Below are 17310 nucleotides of genomic sequence, written 5' to 3'. Positions count from 1 at the left end.
TGGGAACCACAATCTCTCGCAACCTGAAATGGACCAGCCACTGTCCGGAAGAAGGCCCAGCAGAGGCTGTACTTCCTGAGACAGCTCAAGAAGTTCAGCGGCTCCCGTGGCAGGTTGAAGACCTTCTACACTGCCCTCATCCAGTCTGTCCTCTGCACCTCCATCACTGTCTGGTTTGGATCAGCCTCCAAACAAGACAAGCAGAGACTGCAACGGACAATCAGGACTGCAGAAAAGATCATTGGAATCAACCTCCCATCTATCCAAGACTTGTACCTGTCCAGGACCAGGAAACGTGCAAGAATCTTGAATCAAATGTATTCACATTGACTACTCAAGTATAGATAATGGGATTTAAAAATGATTGAAAAAAAGTTGAAGTAGCTAGCTTTTTACTCAACTGTAAAAGTATTGGTAACTATTTGAAGTGTAAAAGTAATCCAAGGAGAAAAAACACAATGACCTGGAAGCCGTCAAACATTATTTTCATTCATGCTAATTTTATCATTGGGGTCATGAGCAGATGTATCAAAAGTATTCACAGTGACTACTCAAGTATAGATAATGGGATTTAAAAATGATTTAAAAGAAGTTGAAGTAGCTAGCTTTTTACTCAACTGTAAAAGTATTGGTAACTATTTGAAGTGTAAAAGTAATGCAAGGAGAAAAAATACAATGACCTGGAAGCTGTAAAACATTAGTTTTAATATGTAATTATATTATTATGAATTACAATTATTTCAAGGGCAGCACAGTGGGCCACTGGTCAGCAGAGTTCAGAGATCCAGGGTTCGATTCTGGCCCCTGCTCCTGTGCGGATTTTGCATGTTCTCCCTGTGTCTATGTGGCTTTCCTGGGGGTGATCCCACATTCCAAGGACATACATGGTAGCCCGACTAAACAGTCCAAATCGCCGAGAAGTTGAAATTGTCTGTAGGTTTAAGTTTGAGTGCAAATGGTCGTTCGTATATGTGTGCCCTGCAATTGGCTGGCAACCAGTTCAGGACGTCCCCCGCCCACTGCCCAGTTAGCCTCGATTGGCTTCAGGAGCCTAAGGGTGGCGAGGTGGGAATTGCCACACTCTGGCAAAGCCCTGGCTACTGCGGTGCCACCCAGTTGAAGATGGCCACGTTTACACAAACAACATTCCACTGCCGGTGTAGGAAACACATTTCCTGGGGTGTTCAGATCTGTTCGGGATCCTCACACTTCCTGACATCCTCGATGACGTCACGGAATACGACGAGCTGGAAGGACAGTTCGGTAACGTTTAAGATTGTGGTCGGCCTATTTTGCGGAAATGGGATAGTAGTTCCGATTTTCGGAAAGAAAACTTCTAAAAACAATGTAGAGTCCGTGATTAATTGTTTTATAGATGCTTCTGACGTTTTAAAGGTCAAATCTTAGATTTGCAGCCACAACTGGTAGTGTCAATTTGTAATAGCGGCGTGGGTTGTATGTTAGAGGTTTTGAGTGGATAGTAGACCTGATTAAAAATAATGTAACAATAACGATGTACTTCTTTCAAACATAAACAATAAACTAACTCGGTCCAATAAATAAACAAGCCCATACCGTACACCATAAATGAAATTTTCTAGAATTACCTTTAGAAGTTTTCTATGCCAAAAGTGTGACGTCAGAAAAATTCTGAACACCCGAGTAGATGTGAATTGCGTCCAAATTCACGGACTGCGTTCTCAGAAGGCCGGTTTTTAGGCTACATGACGTTATTTAAGGAGCAACTGTTGCGTGTTGTGCGGGATGTCCGTTGTTGAGCCAGGAAAGCAAAAGTGTGGAGTTTAGAGTTGGTTCTTTATTGGCAAGATCTTGGGTTGTTTAATGGCGGTCAATACACACAAGGCACGGCAGCAGATGAAACAACAGCTTCTGTCTCCAGGTCAGCTTCTTTTATACTGCCCGGAAAGGCGGGAACTTGTCACATGACCATTTCGTACCTGAGTGTGGGGGGCGTCACCCCCCTGTGTGTGCGTTTGCCTATGTGTGTGTGTTCATACAGTTGTGTGTTGTATTCGTGTTCTGATTGAGCAGTTATGTTTGCATAAAATAATAAAATAATTGTACATATATGAGCATTATATTGTACAGAGATTGTCCACCCTAATAGAACATGTACACATTGCTGTTGCTCCCTCTTCACGACACGACGGCACGTCATGTGACAGACAAATGCAGCCTTGAAACTGGCCTTGGTATCGATAGCGACGGGCTTGTTTCTTTAATGCTTTTTAGAATATGTGGGAACTCAGAACATGTAAACGTAAGTAGGTGTCAAATATAGAGCTGAACAAATAAAAAACTCAAATACAAGGTTTTGTGTGCTTTGAAATTTGTGGGTTGACCAATAGTTAGACAAATAAATTAGGTGTCTGGTTACAATTTTTATTGTTTTAACGCAGCCGTCAACTCAAATTCATATTTTAAAAACAGTTAACGCAGAGGGCTAAACACATGCCACAGTTTAAAGTCATTTAAAATATGAAACAAAAGCAAACACCTTTGACACAAGTGAACACCTCCAATCAATCATTGTCCAATGGGCAACAAAATACAGCACTCGTGTGAATCAGTGCACCATTGTTTGTCATCGCAGCCGCTGACTGTACTTAGCTTACAGGCCAGTGCAGTTTGTAGTCAAATTTGCCCTCTTGCAAAAAATGCAAAAAGAATCAGCTGCTTTTTTTTTTTTTTTTCCCCAGACTGTGGCTGACAAATGAAATATTCACAGAGAATACATGGAAAAAATCCATTAGTGTGCGAAATTAGGAAAAAAAAATATTTTACAACAAAAATCTATAGTAGGCCTATACTGAGTATAAGAGATAACCACAAGTGATATTCGTCTCTTCTTCTGAGCCTTTCCAGCTATAACTCCACCTCGCAAACAGACTCCTCTTCCTCTGACTTCTCTACCTCTGTCACTCTACCGCTCATCTGCCTTAGACCTCCTCGATCCATGCTTGCAAAAAACAACACAGGCCTGAAGACTGATTGCAAATTGAAACATTTTGTGAAGTGTCAGACAGGTGCTTTTAATTATTGCAGGGAGTTTCTAAGAGCTCGGAGCATATGGTTTCTGTTTCGTAAGCACAGCTAAAACAATGGAGTTTGGACTTCTTGAATGACACCTGTGTTAACTGTTTTGCAAAAGGGTGGGAAAACTGTCAATTCAATGAGAATGGGTTAACATATTTGCATGAGGCATCTTCTGCTCTGCTGAGATGGTGATGATGAAGACTGAGAGGTTCCCAGTTTCTTCAAACAGGTTAAAGCAATCAATAAAAAATGTAACACTGCTTGACACGCCCACTCGCCCAATCTGTCGGAAGCGAAGATGAAAAAGGTCTTGTACGCATGTGTTCAGTGTTTCCGGTGAAGCATTTACCTTGAAGTTTCAGACACAAGTGGCGTGTCGTCGCTTAACCAATCTTCGGGCAACTCAATGTATTAAGCATTGAGAAGAGGGTAGGAAAGCGTAGAAGAGAGGCAAAATTAACGTTGCTTCCATCAGGCTGCAAAAACAGTGGCAACATCACCACTAAGCCTTTTGATGCTCCTTGTATGTATGTCTTAAGTTGGTAAATTAAAATGAACTGAGGCAATGTAACATACAAATAAAGAAGGCGCTGCACTGTTTAGCTTAGTTTTTTATGTGGCTGTCCATGAAGACCTGACAAGTGCTACAATCGTGAAAAACCTTGTTTAAAGCATACAGACACAGTAGAGTTACCGCAAAATAAGTTCTGATAAGTCTGTTTATATTGTAAAATACAAAAAAGTGTTTAAAAGTATAATTGTTTAAAACTACAATAAAAGTTAATAAAAGTCTTGTGTGGATATTGTAACAATATATTTTCTCTACATCGCGGATTTTCTGGGTGGTCTTGGAACAAATTATCTACGATAAACGAGGGATTACTGTACCACCCTTGAGGCGGAGCCACGACTGTCGGGCTGGGTGCTTACCAAGTTAGGCACACCATACAAGTCAGACAATTTTTTTTTTTTTTTTTTTTTTTTTTTTAAGTTTTTTTTAGGCTGTGTCATAAGAAGTGTCCTGTCAGCATGGGTTTGTGTGCCAGTGAATATTTTCCCAATACATTTTCCCAAGCTACATTGAAGGGGCTCTCAACATAATCATCCTCTCAGTCAATTTGCCCATCACTAAAATAGTATGTATTTAAGGAGCACTGAATGAAGACGAATATTTAGGTTAATTTGGCAGACTGGGTTAAGAAAAAAGAACCCCAACAACAATAAAAGATAGGTTGTTTTTTTTTGCTTCATGTGTGTCTGTGAGTTGTGGTGTTCTGTAAACAGACTAAAAATGTCAACCAGAACACTCATATGCAGCTATCAACAGAGATCACAATGTTGTCAAAAAAAAAAAAGATAACAGAAGTATACAGGGGTGACCATATGTCACGAGACACAAACAAACAAACAAACAAACAAACAAACAAACAAACAAACAAACAAACAAACAAACAAACAAACACCCCCCCAAAAAAAAGCCTCAAGTACTTTATATGATTCTTCCTCAGACTTTTTTGCAGTATGAATTAAAAATAATGGAAAATCATAAGCACCATATGTGTCCTTGGTCCTTATGATGTTAAATTGATGAACTTGTTGCAATGGTTCACTGTGGACCTTTGGGCAATTGCAGCTTTAATGACCACAATATCTGGATGCATAAAAATATATATTTCTGTAACCCCCAGTTGTTGGAGGAGAAACTCCAACATGGTAAATACTCATGATACAGTTGTGTATATAAAGGGGCATTTTCCATGTCTTGGATTTGAAATGCCCATCCTGAGGATGCCTAATCACAAACAGGATATGCTACTGTAAAGAGAAAAGTAACACAGGTAGAAACAATCTCTTGCTATAGTTAGTAAACCTCTAAGGAGAGGTTTTGAGGACAGGGTTAAAAAAATAAGGTTGGAGACTAATACATTTCATATTGCAATTAAAATGGTATAGCATCAAATTATCATTATACAGAACACATTTATTTACTGACAGTTAGTACCAATCTGTTTTGTGAGTCCTGGCCTTTTCTTTAGAAAGAAGGGTTGGAGGTCTTGGCTGGTACCAGGGTGCAGCTGTGTGGAGTGGGTTATATACCCAGACCAATGGGCCGTTCCACTGTCACCATGGTAACGATATATGGTGGAGTATGGAAGGATCTGAAATATGAACATCATTTAAATCTTCCCCGATGCCACACCAACACGAATACTGTGAATGAATAAGTCAATTAGCATTCAATTGGGCGTGGCATATCAATTATGGATTTATAATTTGCAGACTCAGATGAGATGTGACATTTTGTTTATAAGGCAACAGTTCGCAGTGTTCGTCATCAGTCAACTTGTGAGGAAAATGGCAGTTGAGGCAAAATCCTGCTTCCTACGAATGTAGCAAAGAGGGGAGGCATTTCACGCAGTAATGCCGTCCACAAAGGGAAATTAAATCACTTGATGAGCGCCGCCTGAGCGACCCCAACAGTTAGCTTCGCTCTAACTAGCAAATAGAACACATGCGGGTGGATTTTAAATTGGACCAAAACAATAATCAGTTAAAGAAATGGATTGAGGTGAGGTACCATGGAAATTAAAGTAAATAGGTTTTACATTGAAACTAACACCATGGAGGCAGGCGGCGGCCAGCTGCCGGAATAGACATCAATGCATAGTGCTTATGCTCTGATGGTCTCTGTTAAATCCACCATCCATCCATCCATCCATCCATCCATCCATCCATCCATCCATCCATCCATCCATCCATCCATCCATCCATCCATCCATCCATCCATCCATCTTCTGTCCCGCTTGTCCCCATGGGGGTCGCGAGCGTGCTGGAGCCTATCCCAGCAGTCATCGGCAGTAGGCGGAGGACACCCTGAACCGGTTACCAGCCAATCGCAGGGCATATAGAGACGAACCGTCATCCGCACTTGTACTCACATGTAGGGGCAATTTGAAGTGCTCAATCGGCCTACCAAGCATGTTTTTGGGATATGGGAGGAAACCGGAGTGCCCGGAGAAAACCCACGTGGGCACGGGGAGAACACGCAAACTCCACACAGGGAGGGCCGGAGGTGGAATCAAACCTGCATGGCTTGTATGAGAGCTACAAGAAAAAATACAAAAACAGTTGGCAAATGTCTGGCGAACGTTTGCCAACATTTGCGACAATGAAGAAACCCTGACGAACTTTGGGATATGGGAGGAAACCGGAGTGCCCGGAGAAAACCCACGTGGGCACGGGGAGAACACGCAAACTCCACACAGGGAGGGCCGGAGGTGGAATCGAACCTGCATGGCTTGTATGAGAGCTACAAGAAAAATTACAAAAACAGTTGGCAAATGTCTGGCGAACGTTTGCCAACATTTGCGACAATGAAGAAACCCTGACGAACTTTGATGTGAATGCAACATTCATTGCCTTCGAAAACACTTGGACTTGTTCACCACTCAGTGGAATAGAGGCAGTGCAGTGATGCAACATGCTAGGTTTAGGCTTTACGCAGAGACGATGACGATGCAACAAGCTCATTTGCAGGACAGGTTGAATGAGTGGGGAGAAGCTTACCATGACTCTGGCTCACTGCGTTGCCCGTTTTCTTCCTGAGTGGTTGCTGTTCTTGATTGACATTCTTCCTCTATGGACAGATAAACACACAGTGTCTAACTTAAATGTCATCCGTTGTCCGTGTGATAGAGCGTATAGATTTACAACTATAGAGAATCATTTGAAGTACAAAAAATTCTTTTTTATTGACCAGCTTCCCGCCACGCATGATGTAATGTGATACATGTTGGCTCCAATCATACCAGGATGAGGCAATTAGAGCTCACAAAAAAAACATAGCTAGGACTTATGATGTTGCCAGAAAGATGAGTCGGCATCAGGTAATTCTCTCTGGCTCCTTGCCTACGAGGTAATGATGAGAGGTTTAGCAGATGACTTTCGCTTAAATGGTGGCTGGCTAGCAGGGACTGCAGTTTGTAAACAATAGGCCCACTTTCAGCCCATTATGAAAACAAAGATTACTGTTTGAGCCTTCCATGAGAGTTCATATTAGAGCAGGACACGTTAGAGGTGATCAGCCCTGAGACTGGAAGGTTGTGGGTTCAAACCATACCAGTCACACCAAAGACTATAAAAATGGGACCCATTGCCTCCCTGCTTGGCACTCAGCATTAAGGGTTGGAACTGGGGGGTTAGATCACCAAAATGATTCCCATGTGCAACACCGCTGCTGCTCACTGCTCCCCTCTCCCCCAGGGGATGGATCAAAATCACACGGGGATGGGTTAAATGCAGAGGCCAAATTTCACCACACCCAGATGTGTGTGTGTGACAATCATTGGGACTTTAACTTACAGTTTGTGAACCTCAAACTAAGCTTTTTTTGTTGTTTTTTTGGTTTTTTAGTATTTTTAATTTTTATATATTTTCTTTTCTATTTTCAGTTTTTTTAATCTATTTTACATAATGTTAACTTAAAAATAACGAGCCTGGTAATCCTCAAAGGTGGAGCCCCCATCTGCAGCCCCTTGTTAAACTTTCTAATTTTTTTGCTGTCTTGGGGGTTAAGATTAGGGGATGTCATTATTATTTGTCACCTGTATGTGAAGCCCTTTGAGACGATAAGAGCAATATAAATAAATTTGACTTGACATGCACTCTCACTTTGTTGACTCTCACTTGACGTGCTTTGGGTACGTATTTCTATTTTCTGAGCTAAGTTACATGGTTTACCCATTACATACTGCTTTGGAAAATAGTGAGAAGGGGCCCAACTCAATGATAAAACTGCTCCCCCAAATTAGGCTAATTTCAGAAATGCTTGAATTAAGAAGTGGATAGTGAGCACTGACGCATACTTTTAATTTAAGGAATTTATTGAAGGATTCAGCATAACATCCCATATGCTTTCAGTGGCAATAGCTCTGATTGCACCAAAAGCAAACAAATCCTTTCCTGTGATTTGACCTAGAAAGAAAGGAAGGAGAACAGGAAAATAATTTGAATGATTTTTCAGCCTTTCATCTCTATCAGCATAATTTAAATCTGTGAATTGTCAGTTGAAAAAATGTGCAGATTACTGGCCATTATTTACATTTAGTAGAGTAAAAAATAAATGTGGAAATACTGACATTAACATGATCATTAAGGAACTTGCTAATTGACTTTTCTGTTACTCGGATTTATGGTAACTGATTGATGCTGTAAATCAGGGGTGTCTAACAATTTTTTTTCACGGGCCGCATTGTGGTCATATCTTCTTTTGGAGGGCCATTATGACTCAACCCAAATAAATGTATGAGCACCTCATATTATATACAGTAAAAGCTACAAAACAAACTGACAAATAACTCTTTCTCAAATCAGACGAGTAAAAACTGGTCAGACGAGTAAAAACTGGTCAAATATATATATATATATATAAAGATATTAAAAGTGAAGACAATTTGCAATGCTAGTAATGACACAAATTTGATGCACAATTAGTCTTCGCAGGCCACATAAAATGATGTGGCGGGCCGTATCTGGCCCCCGGGCCTTGAGTTTGACACCTGTGCTATAAATGCACTGTAAAACTGACATGAGTCAATATGTTTCATTCAATTTTTTTGTGTGTGTGAACAATCATCACCAGGTGGGACATTATTGTGAAGTGGAACCAAATATCACTTTCTCTTACCACAGGAGTTTTCTTCCACATCATCAAGGAGATTGGCTGTGGAATGAGCGGTACCCAACCTGGTAAAATTTGGTAAGAAAACTAGATCGATTGTTCATTCTTATGCACTAGAATCTAGTGACTAGAGTACAACATGCTACAATATACATGGCAATTTGAGAAGTGTTGACTGACATGGAATTGTAATGGATGCCAAAGAGTGAATAAACGAATTCACCTATAGTACTGTTTTTTTGATGGAACACACACTTGACTGGATGCAATAAAATTGTTGGTTCCCTGTATCTTGTGGGGGACCAATAATCATCTCTAAATGTATCTTAAATAGACAAAAGCAATAATAAAACGAAGTCCAGAAAACGTATCAAAGGAAATTCTAATTATACTTTGAGTGCAAAAAAAAAAGAAGGAATTACTGGCAGGACAAACAAGTGATCTTGACAAAACCTTTCCAATCCTTAATATTTTGTTGCCTTATTTTGAGTCAATTACTGAAATCTCCGCCCTCCCCAAGAGACAACCAAAGTAAATACAAAATTGTAGAAAAGTTGTAAAATGATTAAACTTGTTTGGCCCAAAGTTGCTGATGGTGTAGTTAGGGCAACACTCGCCTGACTTGTGTGCGGGTGGCGTAGGGTCCATCTTCACTCAGTGATGTGCACATGTGGGTGTGATTGTATGTTCGTCTCTATCGGTGCCCTGCGACTGATTGACGTTCACATCTATAATTAATTTTATGTTGTGATACATACCGTTATGGCGAAGGGATGTAATTGATATCGTGATATGAATTTTGGGCCAAATATACAAACAGACAAATAGGTTTTATGGGTGGTCAAGTCAAAGTTCATACTTAAAGTCAGTTGAGTGCTGTGGTATATGGCATTAGGCGATGCAAAAGACACAATCACCAGTTATCGCTATATGAATGAACCAAAGGTTTTTGTATGCTTAAGTTTTGATCTGCTGCCCTCTGGGAAGAGGTACAGAAGCCTGCGCTCCCGCACCACCAGACTCACCAACAGCTTCATACTCCAGGCTGTTAGGATCCTGAACTCTCTCCCCCCTCTGCATAATGTCCTGACCTTTTGGACCGCGTTGGCTGCCTTGCACTACTCTCGCGCTATATTCTGACTGTCTGCTGTATGCACACTTAATCCATTTTTGCTCCTCTTATTGTTTATTTATTTATATTTATTCGTCGCTGGTTTATTCATTTTATGTGCCATCTTGTTTTTAATTTTTGTGTTGTTTTTTTTGGATGCTTTGTTATGTCTTGTCACCGTGGGATAGTGGGTAACGCAATTTCGATCTCTTTGTGTGTCTTGGCATGTGAAGAAATTGACAATAAAGCTGACTTGGACTTTGTATAGATGTGCCTTGCCAAAATGTCAAGCTCCAGTTTAGTCCCTCCCAGCAGCTTTGTCTTGTCAAATTACTTTTTACCAAATTCACATCTCTTTTTCAAGTTGTTCTTTTTTACCAGAAGGGTACCAACAACTTTCTGTCTATGTATACAAACACATAAGCCAATTTGTAATACTAAATCTCAGGATACGAATGATGCTTCAGAAGTGTTCTCCTTTTTGACTTTCTTCTCTTTGTCCTTTCTGAGAAAGTTTTGGCAATTTCAAAAAGCTTCTTTTTTGTAGCTGGAAAAAAAGACAATTCATTTGGTCAGATGTTAATTTGATAAGAATGACATTTGGAAGAGGAGACTTACATTTGCCCATATGTTTAAGTTTGTCTCTAAACAGGGCATCTTCTGACACAGGCTCTGGTGAAGGTGCAGAGAATGACTCTATGAAACAATGTCAACAGCAACATTTACTGTAGTACTCATAACACTGTAAATTGATGTATGATCACATGACATGAGGGCAGTTAGTAACAAATCAATCAACATAATAGTGAACACAGTCCACTAGCCTTCTGTTGTTAAAGTAAAATAGTTTGTGTGCGTTATGAATTATATCTACCTGGGCAATTGTCCAAGCCAGATGAATCACTGCACTTTGATTTCTTTGATTCATACTTCAAGCGATCTAAAAAAAACAAGGAAAAGATATTATGAACCAAAACGTGATGAGTCTTAGCGCAAAACACAAGTTGTGAGCGGTGGGGAACAAATGCTAGAGCGAATGTCTCCCGACCCGAAGGTTGTTGCTTTAACCCTAGAGTGATTATGTTGAAGTGTCCTTGTACAACATACATACGGAGTTAATGGCGGCATCATCAGGAGACAGTTACAAAGAGCTTATAGTACACTGAAGGTAGAAAGCTACTATATTATAGCATATTCACAATTGTACTGTTAATTAATTACCGTAATTTTCGGATTATAAGTCGCTCCGGAGTATAAATCGCACCAGCCATAAAATGCACAATAAAGTGGGGAAAAAAAAATACATAAGCCGCACCGGAGTATAAATCGCACTTTGGGGGCAAATTTATTTGTCAAAATCCAACATCAAGAACAGACATGAACCAGCAACAACAGGCTAAACGATACGGTATGCTAATGTGACATAAACACAAACAAAGAGCTGAGAATGGGCCTGACGTAACATTCAGAGTTATTCAAGTAAGTATTACATAAATAACACGTTTATCAAACCATCTGTGTCACTCCAACTCATTAAATCCATTGATCTTGCTTTTTGTAAACAATGCCGCGTATGCACCGCATATGCTGACGTTGGACCCGTTGTAAGTTGCATTTCTAATTATTCCAGAGACCCATATAACGATATATAAAGTATATTTCAAATAACTACCATATAACAATATTATCAAACCATCTGTGTCACTCCTAATCATTAAACCCATCGATCAAATTCCTCGTCCTTAATGTCAACAACGCTGCGCGTGCGCTGCACAGATCTAGTATATAACTATGTATATTGTAGAGTTAAAGTACCAGGGAAGACGTGGGTTTGGTAAACGGCTCTTTATTTAACAAAACACGAGTTCAACAAGCCAACAACTACTGAACTGTAACGATAAAAACATATACAAGTTGCTACACGAAGTAAAATATATCAAATAACTAACATAAATACGTTTTTCAAGCATTGTGTCACTCCAAATCATTAAATCCTTCAAACGTGGGGCACTTCGTCATCCCGTGATCGAATCCTTTGTCCTTCATGTAAACAACCGCCGAGTGGCATCGGTGATGTCACTTGCAGTTTAAATGACAGTAGTCCCTTGCTACATCGCGGATTTTGGAATTTTGAAAATTTGTGACAAAAATCACATATAAGTCGCTCTTGTGTATAAGTTGCCCCCCCCCACCCAAACTATGAAAAAAACGCGACTTATACGTGTCAGAAGCGTAAGGAAAACATGAAGATATTCACGAGCTCATCAAAGCATTAAACATTGATAAATGCTTTGATAAGATGTTCAAAACACTCAGTTTATTTCTTTTATTTAACTTCACAACCATCATTGGTTCTTCTTGCCAGTATGTATTCTCAAGGCGATATATATGCAAAAGAAAAACAGTTCCTTGAAATCCATGTCTCATATGAAGATAATAATTTTGAATACCTCAGAGTCAATGTTTACATTTGAACTTAATGCACAGATCCATTTTTCCTCATTTAACATCATTCATTCATACAAGGTTTAGTTACTAATTGTGTTTTTACTTTTGCTTCGTGAAAAAGAAATTGTGTTGTACCAATACTATACAGACAGTACAGTAAAGTAATATCATACATTAACAGTCTTCAAAAATTATTTTTAGGTTTAGATTCAATTCAATTGCGTTCTCTCGGTTACTTGTTCATATCCTTGACGAGAGAACTACGTATTTACTTGTTTTACTTTTAGGTGTTGGAAAAGTACCCCAAAGTAAGCTAGTCTTTTGCCTCACAATTCAGCAACCATTTCAATATAGCTTCCCTTCAAAAATACAGAAATCTAATTTGTATTGACAACTAAACTCAATGGTTTAGAGCAGTCTTTACACAGCCTGTATAGCAGTCATTCAGTGAAAATTCAACAATTCGAGCAAAAAATATATTCTCAAAACCTCATTAAATTCGATGCAATGTTGAACATGTAAGATAAAATATAAAAATCTTTAAGGTCAAGGCGGAAACCCAATTAAATAGGTCAGGTATGTAGAAGCCCATAATGTATGAACCAGAGGTGGCCAGAATGGTCCATCTGTCCGTCACTCCTAGACACCCGTTTTGTGGAAGAAGGGCAGAAGATGAGAAAGTTATTTTTAAAAAAATAAAAATTAATTGACATATTTTTTGGACTAAAAGTCGCTCCGGAGTTTAAGTCGCATAAGCCATAAAATGCACAATAAAGTGAAAAAAAACCATAAGTCGCACCGGAGTTTAAGTCGCATTTTGGGGGTAATTTGTTTGACAAAATCCAACACCAAGAACAGACAGGAACCAGCAACAGGCTAAACGATACGGTATGCTAACGTGACATAAACACAAACGAGGAGCTGAGAACGGGCCTGACATAACATTAACAATAATTCAAATAACTATAATATAAATAACACCTTTATCAAACCATCTGTGTCACTCCAAATCATGAAATCCATCAATCGAATTTGTCGTCCTTTCTGTAAACAACGCCGCATGTGAGGCGCGCCGTTGACGCCGGATTCGTCGTCAGTTGCAGTTCAAATTATTCCACAGGCCTATATAGCAATATACAGCGGAGCCTCGGATTTTGACCACAATCCGATCCAGAAGGCTGTTCGAGAAGTGAATCGTGCGAATTCCGAAACGTGTTTTCATTACGAATAATGGAACATTTTTTAATCCGTTCCAAGCAAAAAACCCACCTTTTATAAGCATTTTTTCATTTGTACATTTTGGTCCGATCGTGCAACCGTAGCGCGTTGTCGACCGCGCAACTGCACCACTCTGGTCGCATCATTGTGACAGAGCGGTCGCGAAAATTTAGAAAATATTTTTATAGTCCTGATGTACTTTCCAAAATTTAAGTGGACCTCAGTGCACAGGGAGCTTAATCTTGTCCGATCGCGCAACTGCAGCGCCCTGCCGACCGCGCAACTGCCCCACGCTGGTTGCATTATTGTGACAGAGGGGTCGCTAAAATTTAGAAAATATTTTTAAAGTCCTGATGTACTTTTCAAATTGTAAGTGGACTTCAGTGCGCAGGGAGCTTTATTTGGTCCGATCGCATAACCGCAGCGCGCCGGGCGCTCACTGTAGCATTGCTTTAGGAGTGCCTTTGTGTTTTTGGATGGCTTTACTGCTCCCGCTCGCTTCCTTTGGAGGCATGATTATAGTTGATGCAATCCCCAGAGTAACGAGAATGTAATAACGGAGTCAGTTGCCATGCGGGTCCTCTCGGGTCATCTTGCGAGGTTCGACAACCGAATTCCGTCTGACATCCAAAGCAAAAAAATCTCAAATTTTTTGTTCGAATACCGATTTGTTCGAGAACCGGGACGTTCGAAAACCGAGGCTCCACTGTATAAACTATATATCAAATAACAATAATATAAACAACAATTTTATGAAACCATCCGTGTCAATCCAAATCATTAAATCTATCGGAACGTGTCACTTGTGTCACTTAAAAAAAAAAAGAAAGAAAAAAACAGCTGTTGACTCCGGAACCAGGTGCGCCGCTGACGTCAGACTAGATATATCAAATAAATCTAATATAAACAACAATTTTATCGAACCATCCGTGTCACTCCAGATCATTAAATCCATCAGAATCTTAGTCTTGTGTTACTTTATAAAATATAAATAAAACCACAGCTGTGTCAATAAAAAAAAACAAGAGCAACAAATGAAAACCCAACAGCTGTTGAGTCTGGACCTACGTGCGCCGCTGACGTCAGCCTCGTCGTCAGTTGCGGCTCCAATTATTCCACAGATCTACGTATTGTAACTATATTGTAGCGTGACCAAAGTACAAGGCAAGACGTGGGTTTGGTAACCGGCTCTTTATTTCACAAAACAAGAGCTCAACATATGTGTGTGTGTGTGTGTGTGTGTGTGCTCCAAGCAAGCGCCCAGGACTGCTCTTCCCTGTATTATTCTTCATAATAAAGCTCAAGCCACTTTGGTGCTTTCATGTGCCGAGAGAGAGATTCTGCCGCTACGGATCAGATTGCCAAGGTCCTTGCCTTCTTCCACTGCCCAGCTGAAAGGGAAAGATGGACAATTCTACATAATATTTATAATCCATCCATCCATTCATCCATCCAACCATCTTCTTCCGATTATCCGGGGTCGGGTCACGGGGGCAGCAGCTTTAGGAGGGATTCCCAGACTTCCCTCTCCTCAGTCACTTCATTCAGCTCATCCCAGAGAATCCCAAGGCGTTCCCAGGCCAGTTTAGAGACATAGTCTCTCCAGTGCGTCCTGGGTCATCCCCGGGGTCTCCTACCGGTAGACATGCCCGGATCAGGAGGCATCCTGATAAGATGCCCGAGCCAGCTCATCTGGCTCCTCTCAACGTGGAGGAGCAGCGGCTCTACTTCGAGTTTCACCCGGATGACCGAGCTTCTCACCTTATCTTTAAGGGAGAGCCCGGACACCCTGCGGAGGAAACTCATTTCGTTCTTTCGGTCACGACCCATAGCTCGTGACCACAGGTGAGGGTAGGAGCATAGATCAACTGGTAAATCGAGAGCTTTGCCTTTTGGCTCAGCTCTCTCTTCACCACGACGGACCGGTACAAAGTCCGCATTACTGCCGACGCTGCACCGATCCGCCTATCGATCTCGCGGTCCATCCTGCCCTCACTCCTGAACAAGACCACAAAATACTTGAACTCCTCCACTTGGGGCAGGATCTCATCTCCGATCCGGAGAGGGCATTCCACCCTTTTCCGACCAAGGACTATGGACTCGGATTTGGAGGTGCTGACCCTCATTCCGACCGCTTCAGACTTGGCTGCGAACCGCTCCAGTGAGAGCAGGAGATCACGGCCTGAAAAAGCCAAAATCACCACGTCATCTGCAAAAAGCAGAGACGCGATGCTGAGGTCCCCAAAGGCAGCCTCCTCTCACTGGGAACGAATCCGACTTACTGCCGGATATACGGACCAAACTCAGGTATCAGTGATACAGGGACCGAACCGCCCCTATCAGTTGGCTCGACACCCTGTACTCCCGAAGCAACCCCCACATTACCTCCAGAGGGACACAGTCGAACGCCTTCTCCAAGTCCACAAAACACATGTGGACTGGTTGGGCGAACTCCCACGCACCCTCGAGGATCCTGCTGAGGGTGTAGAGCTGGTCCACTGTTCCACGGCCAGGACCGTAGTTACACTGATCCTCCTGAATCCGAGGTTCGACCTCCCGACGGACCCTCCTCTCCAGCACCCCTGAACAGACCTTACCAGGGAGGCTGAGGAGTGTGATTCCCCTGTAATTGGAACACACCCTCCGGTCCCCCTTCTTAAAGAGTGGAACCACCACCCCAGTCTGCCAATCCAGATGTACTGTCCCCGATGTCCACGCAATGCTGTAGAGGCGTGTCAGCCTTGACAGCCCCACAACAGCCACAGCCTTTAAGAACTTCGGGCGGATCTCATCCAACCCCGGGGCCTTGCCACCGAGGAGTTTTTTAACTACCTCAGTGATTTCGACCCCGGAGATTGGAGAGTCCGCCTCAGAGTCTCCAGGCCCTGCTTCCACAATGGAAGGTGTATCAGTGGAATTGAGGAGGTCTTCAAAGTATTCTCCCACCGACTCACGACGTCTCGTGTCGAGGTCAGCAGCACGCCATCTCCACTGTAAACAGTATTGACTGTGCGCTGCTTCCCCTTCCTGAGACGCCGGATGGTGGACCAGAATTTCCTCGAAGCCGCCCGGAGGTCACTCTCCATGGCCTCGCCAAACTCCTCCCATGCCCTGGTTTTTGCCTCAGCAAGCGCCGAACCCGCGTTCCGCTTGGCCATCCGGTACCTGTCAGCTGCCTCCGGAGTCCCGCAGGCCAAAACGGCCCTATAGGACTCCTTCTTCAGCTTGACGGCATCCCTTACTGCCGGTGTCCACCAGCGGATTCGGGGATTTCCGCCACGACAGGCACCAACGACCTTACGGCCACAGCTCCGGTTGCCTGCCTCAACAATAAAGGCGCGGAACATGGTCCACTCGGACCCGATGTCCCCCACCTCCCCCAGGACGTGTGAAAAGCTCTGCCGGAGGTGGGAATTGAAGCTCTTCCTGACAGGGGATTCTACCAGACGTTCCCAGCAGACACTCACAGAGCGTTTGGGTCTGCCAGGTCGGACCGGCATCTTCCCTCACCATCGGAGCCAACCCACCACCAGGTGGTGATCAGTTGACAGCTCCGCCCCTCTCTTCACCCGAGTGTCCAAAAACATGCGGCCGCAAATCCGATGACACGACTACAAAGTCAATCATCGAACTGCGACCTAGGGTGTCCTGGTGCCAAGTGCACACACAGACACTCTTATGCTTGAACATGGTGTTCATTATAGAAAATCCGTGTTGAGCACAGAAGTCCAATAATGGAACACCGCTCGGGTTCAGATCGGGGGGGCCGTTCCTCCCAATCACGTCCTTACAGGTC

General features: G+C 42.3%; 1 protein-coding gene across 6 annotated transcripts in view; it reads right to left on the bottom strand.

Annotated features, from left to right (window-relative positions):
• Positions 1-1796: 1796 nt before the first annotated feature.
• The window catches only part of cuedc1b (CUE domain containing 1b), a 35718-nt gene continuing 20204 nt past the window's right edge, over positions 1797-17310 (bottom strand). For 4 of the 6 annotated variants that reach the window (XR_015066733.1, XR_015066736.1, XR_015066732.1 and 1 more), the window contains 7 exons: positions 10723-10788; positions 10467-10544; positions 10302-10395; positions 8744-8802; positions 7923-8031; positions 6625-6694; positions 1797-5216 (listed from right to left, as the gene is read on the bottom strand). Coding sequence is in view for 1 of the 6 variants with exons in the window: in XM_085916892.1 (XP_085773018.1) it covers position 5216; positions 6625-6694; positions 8744-8802; positions 10302-10395; positions 10467-10544; positions 10723-10788 (368 nt within the window). In the remaining 5 variants the exon portion in view is untranslated. The remainder of the gene's footprint in view (positions 5217-6624; positions 6695-7922; positions 8032-8743; positions 8803-10301; positions 10396-10466; positions 10545-10722; positions 10789-17310) is intronic. The other 2 variants (XR_015066735.1, XM_085916892.1) reach the window with 2 other exon arrangements.

This window comes from Syngnathus leptorhynchus, chromosome 7 (assembly GCF_054491065.1).
Source record: "Syngnathus leptorhynchus isolate UIUO chromosome 7, UIUO_Slep, whole genome shotgun sequence".
Taxonomy (NCBI): Eukaryota; Metazoa; Chordata; class Actinopteri; order Syngnathiformes; family Syngnathidae; genus Syngnathus; species Syngnathus leptorhynchus.
Note: the sequence above shows the minus strand (reverse complement) of the source record. Positions and strands in the feature narration are given on the sequence as shown.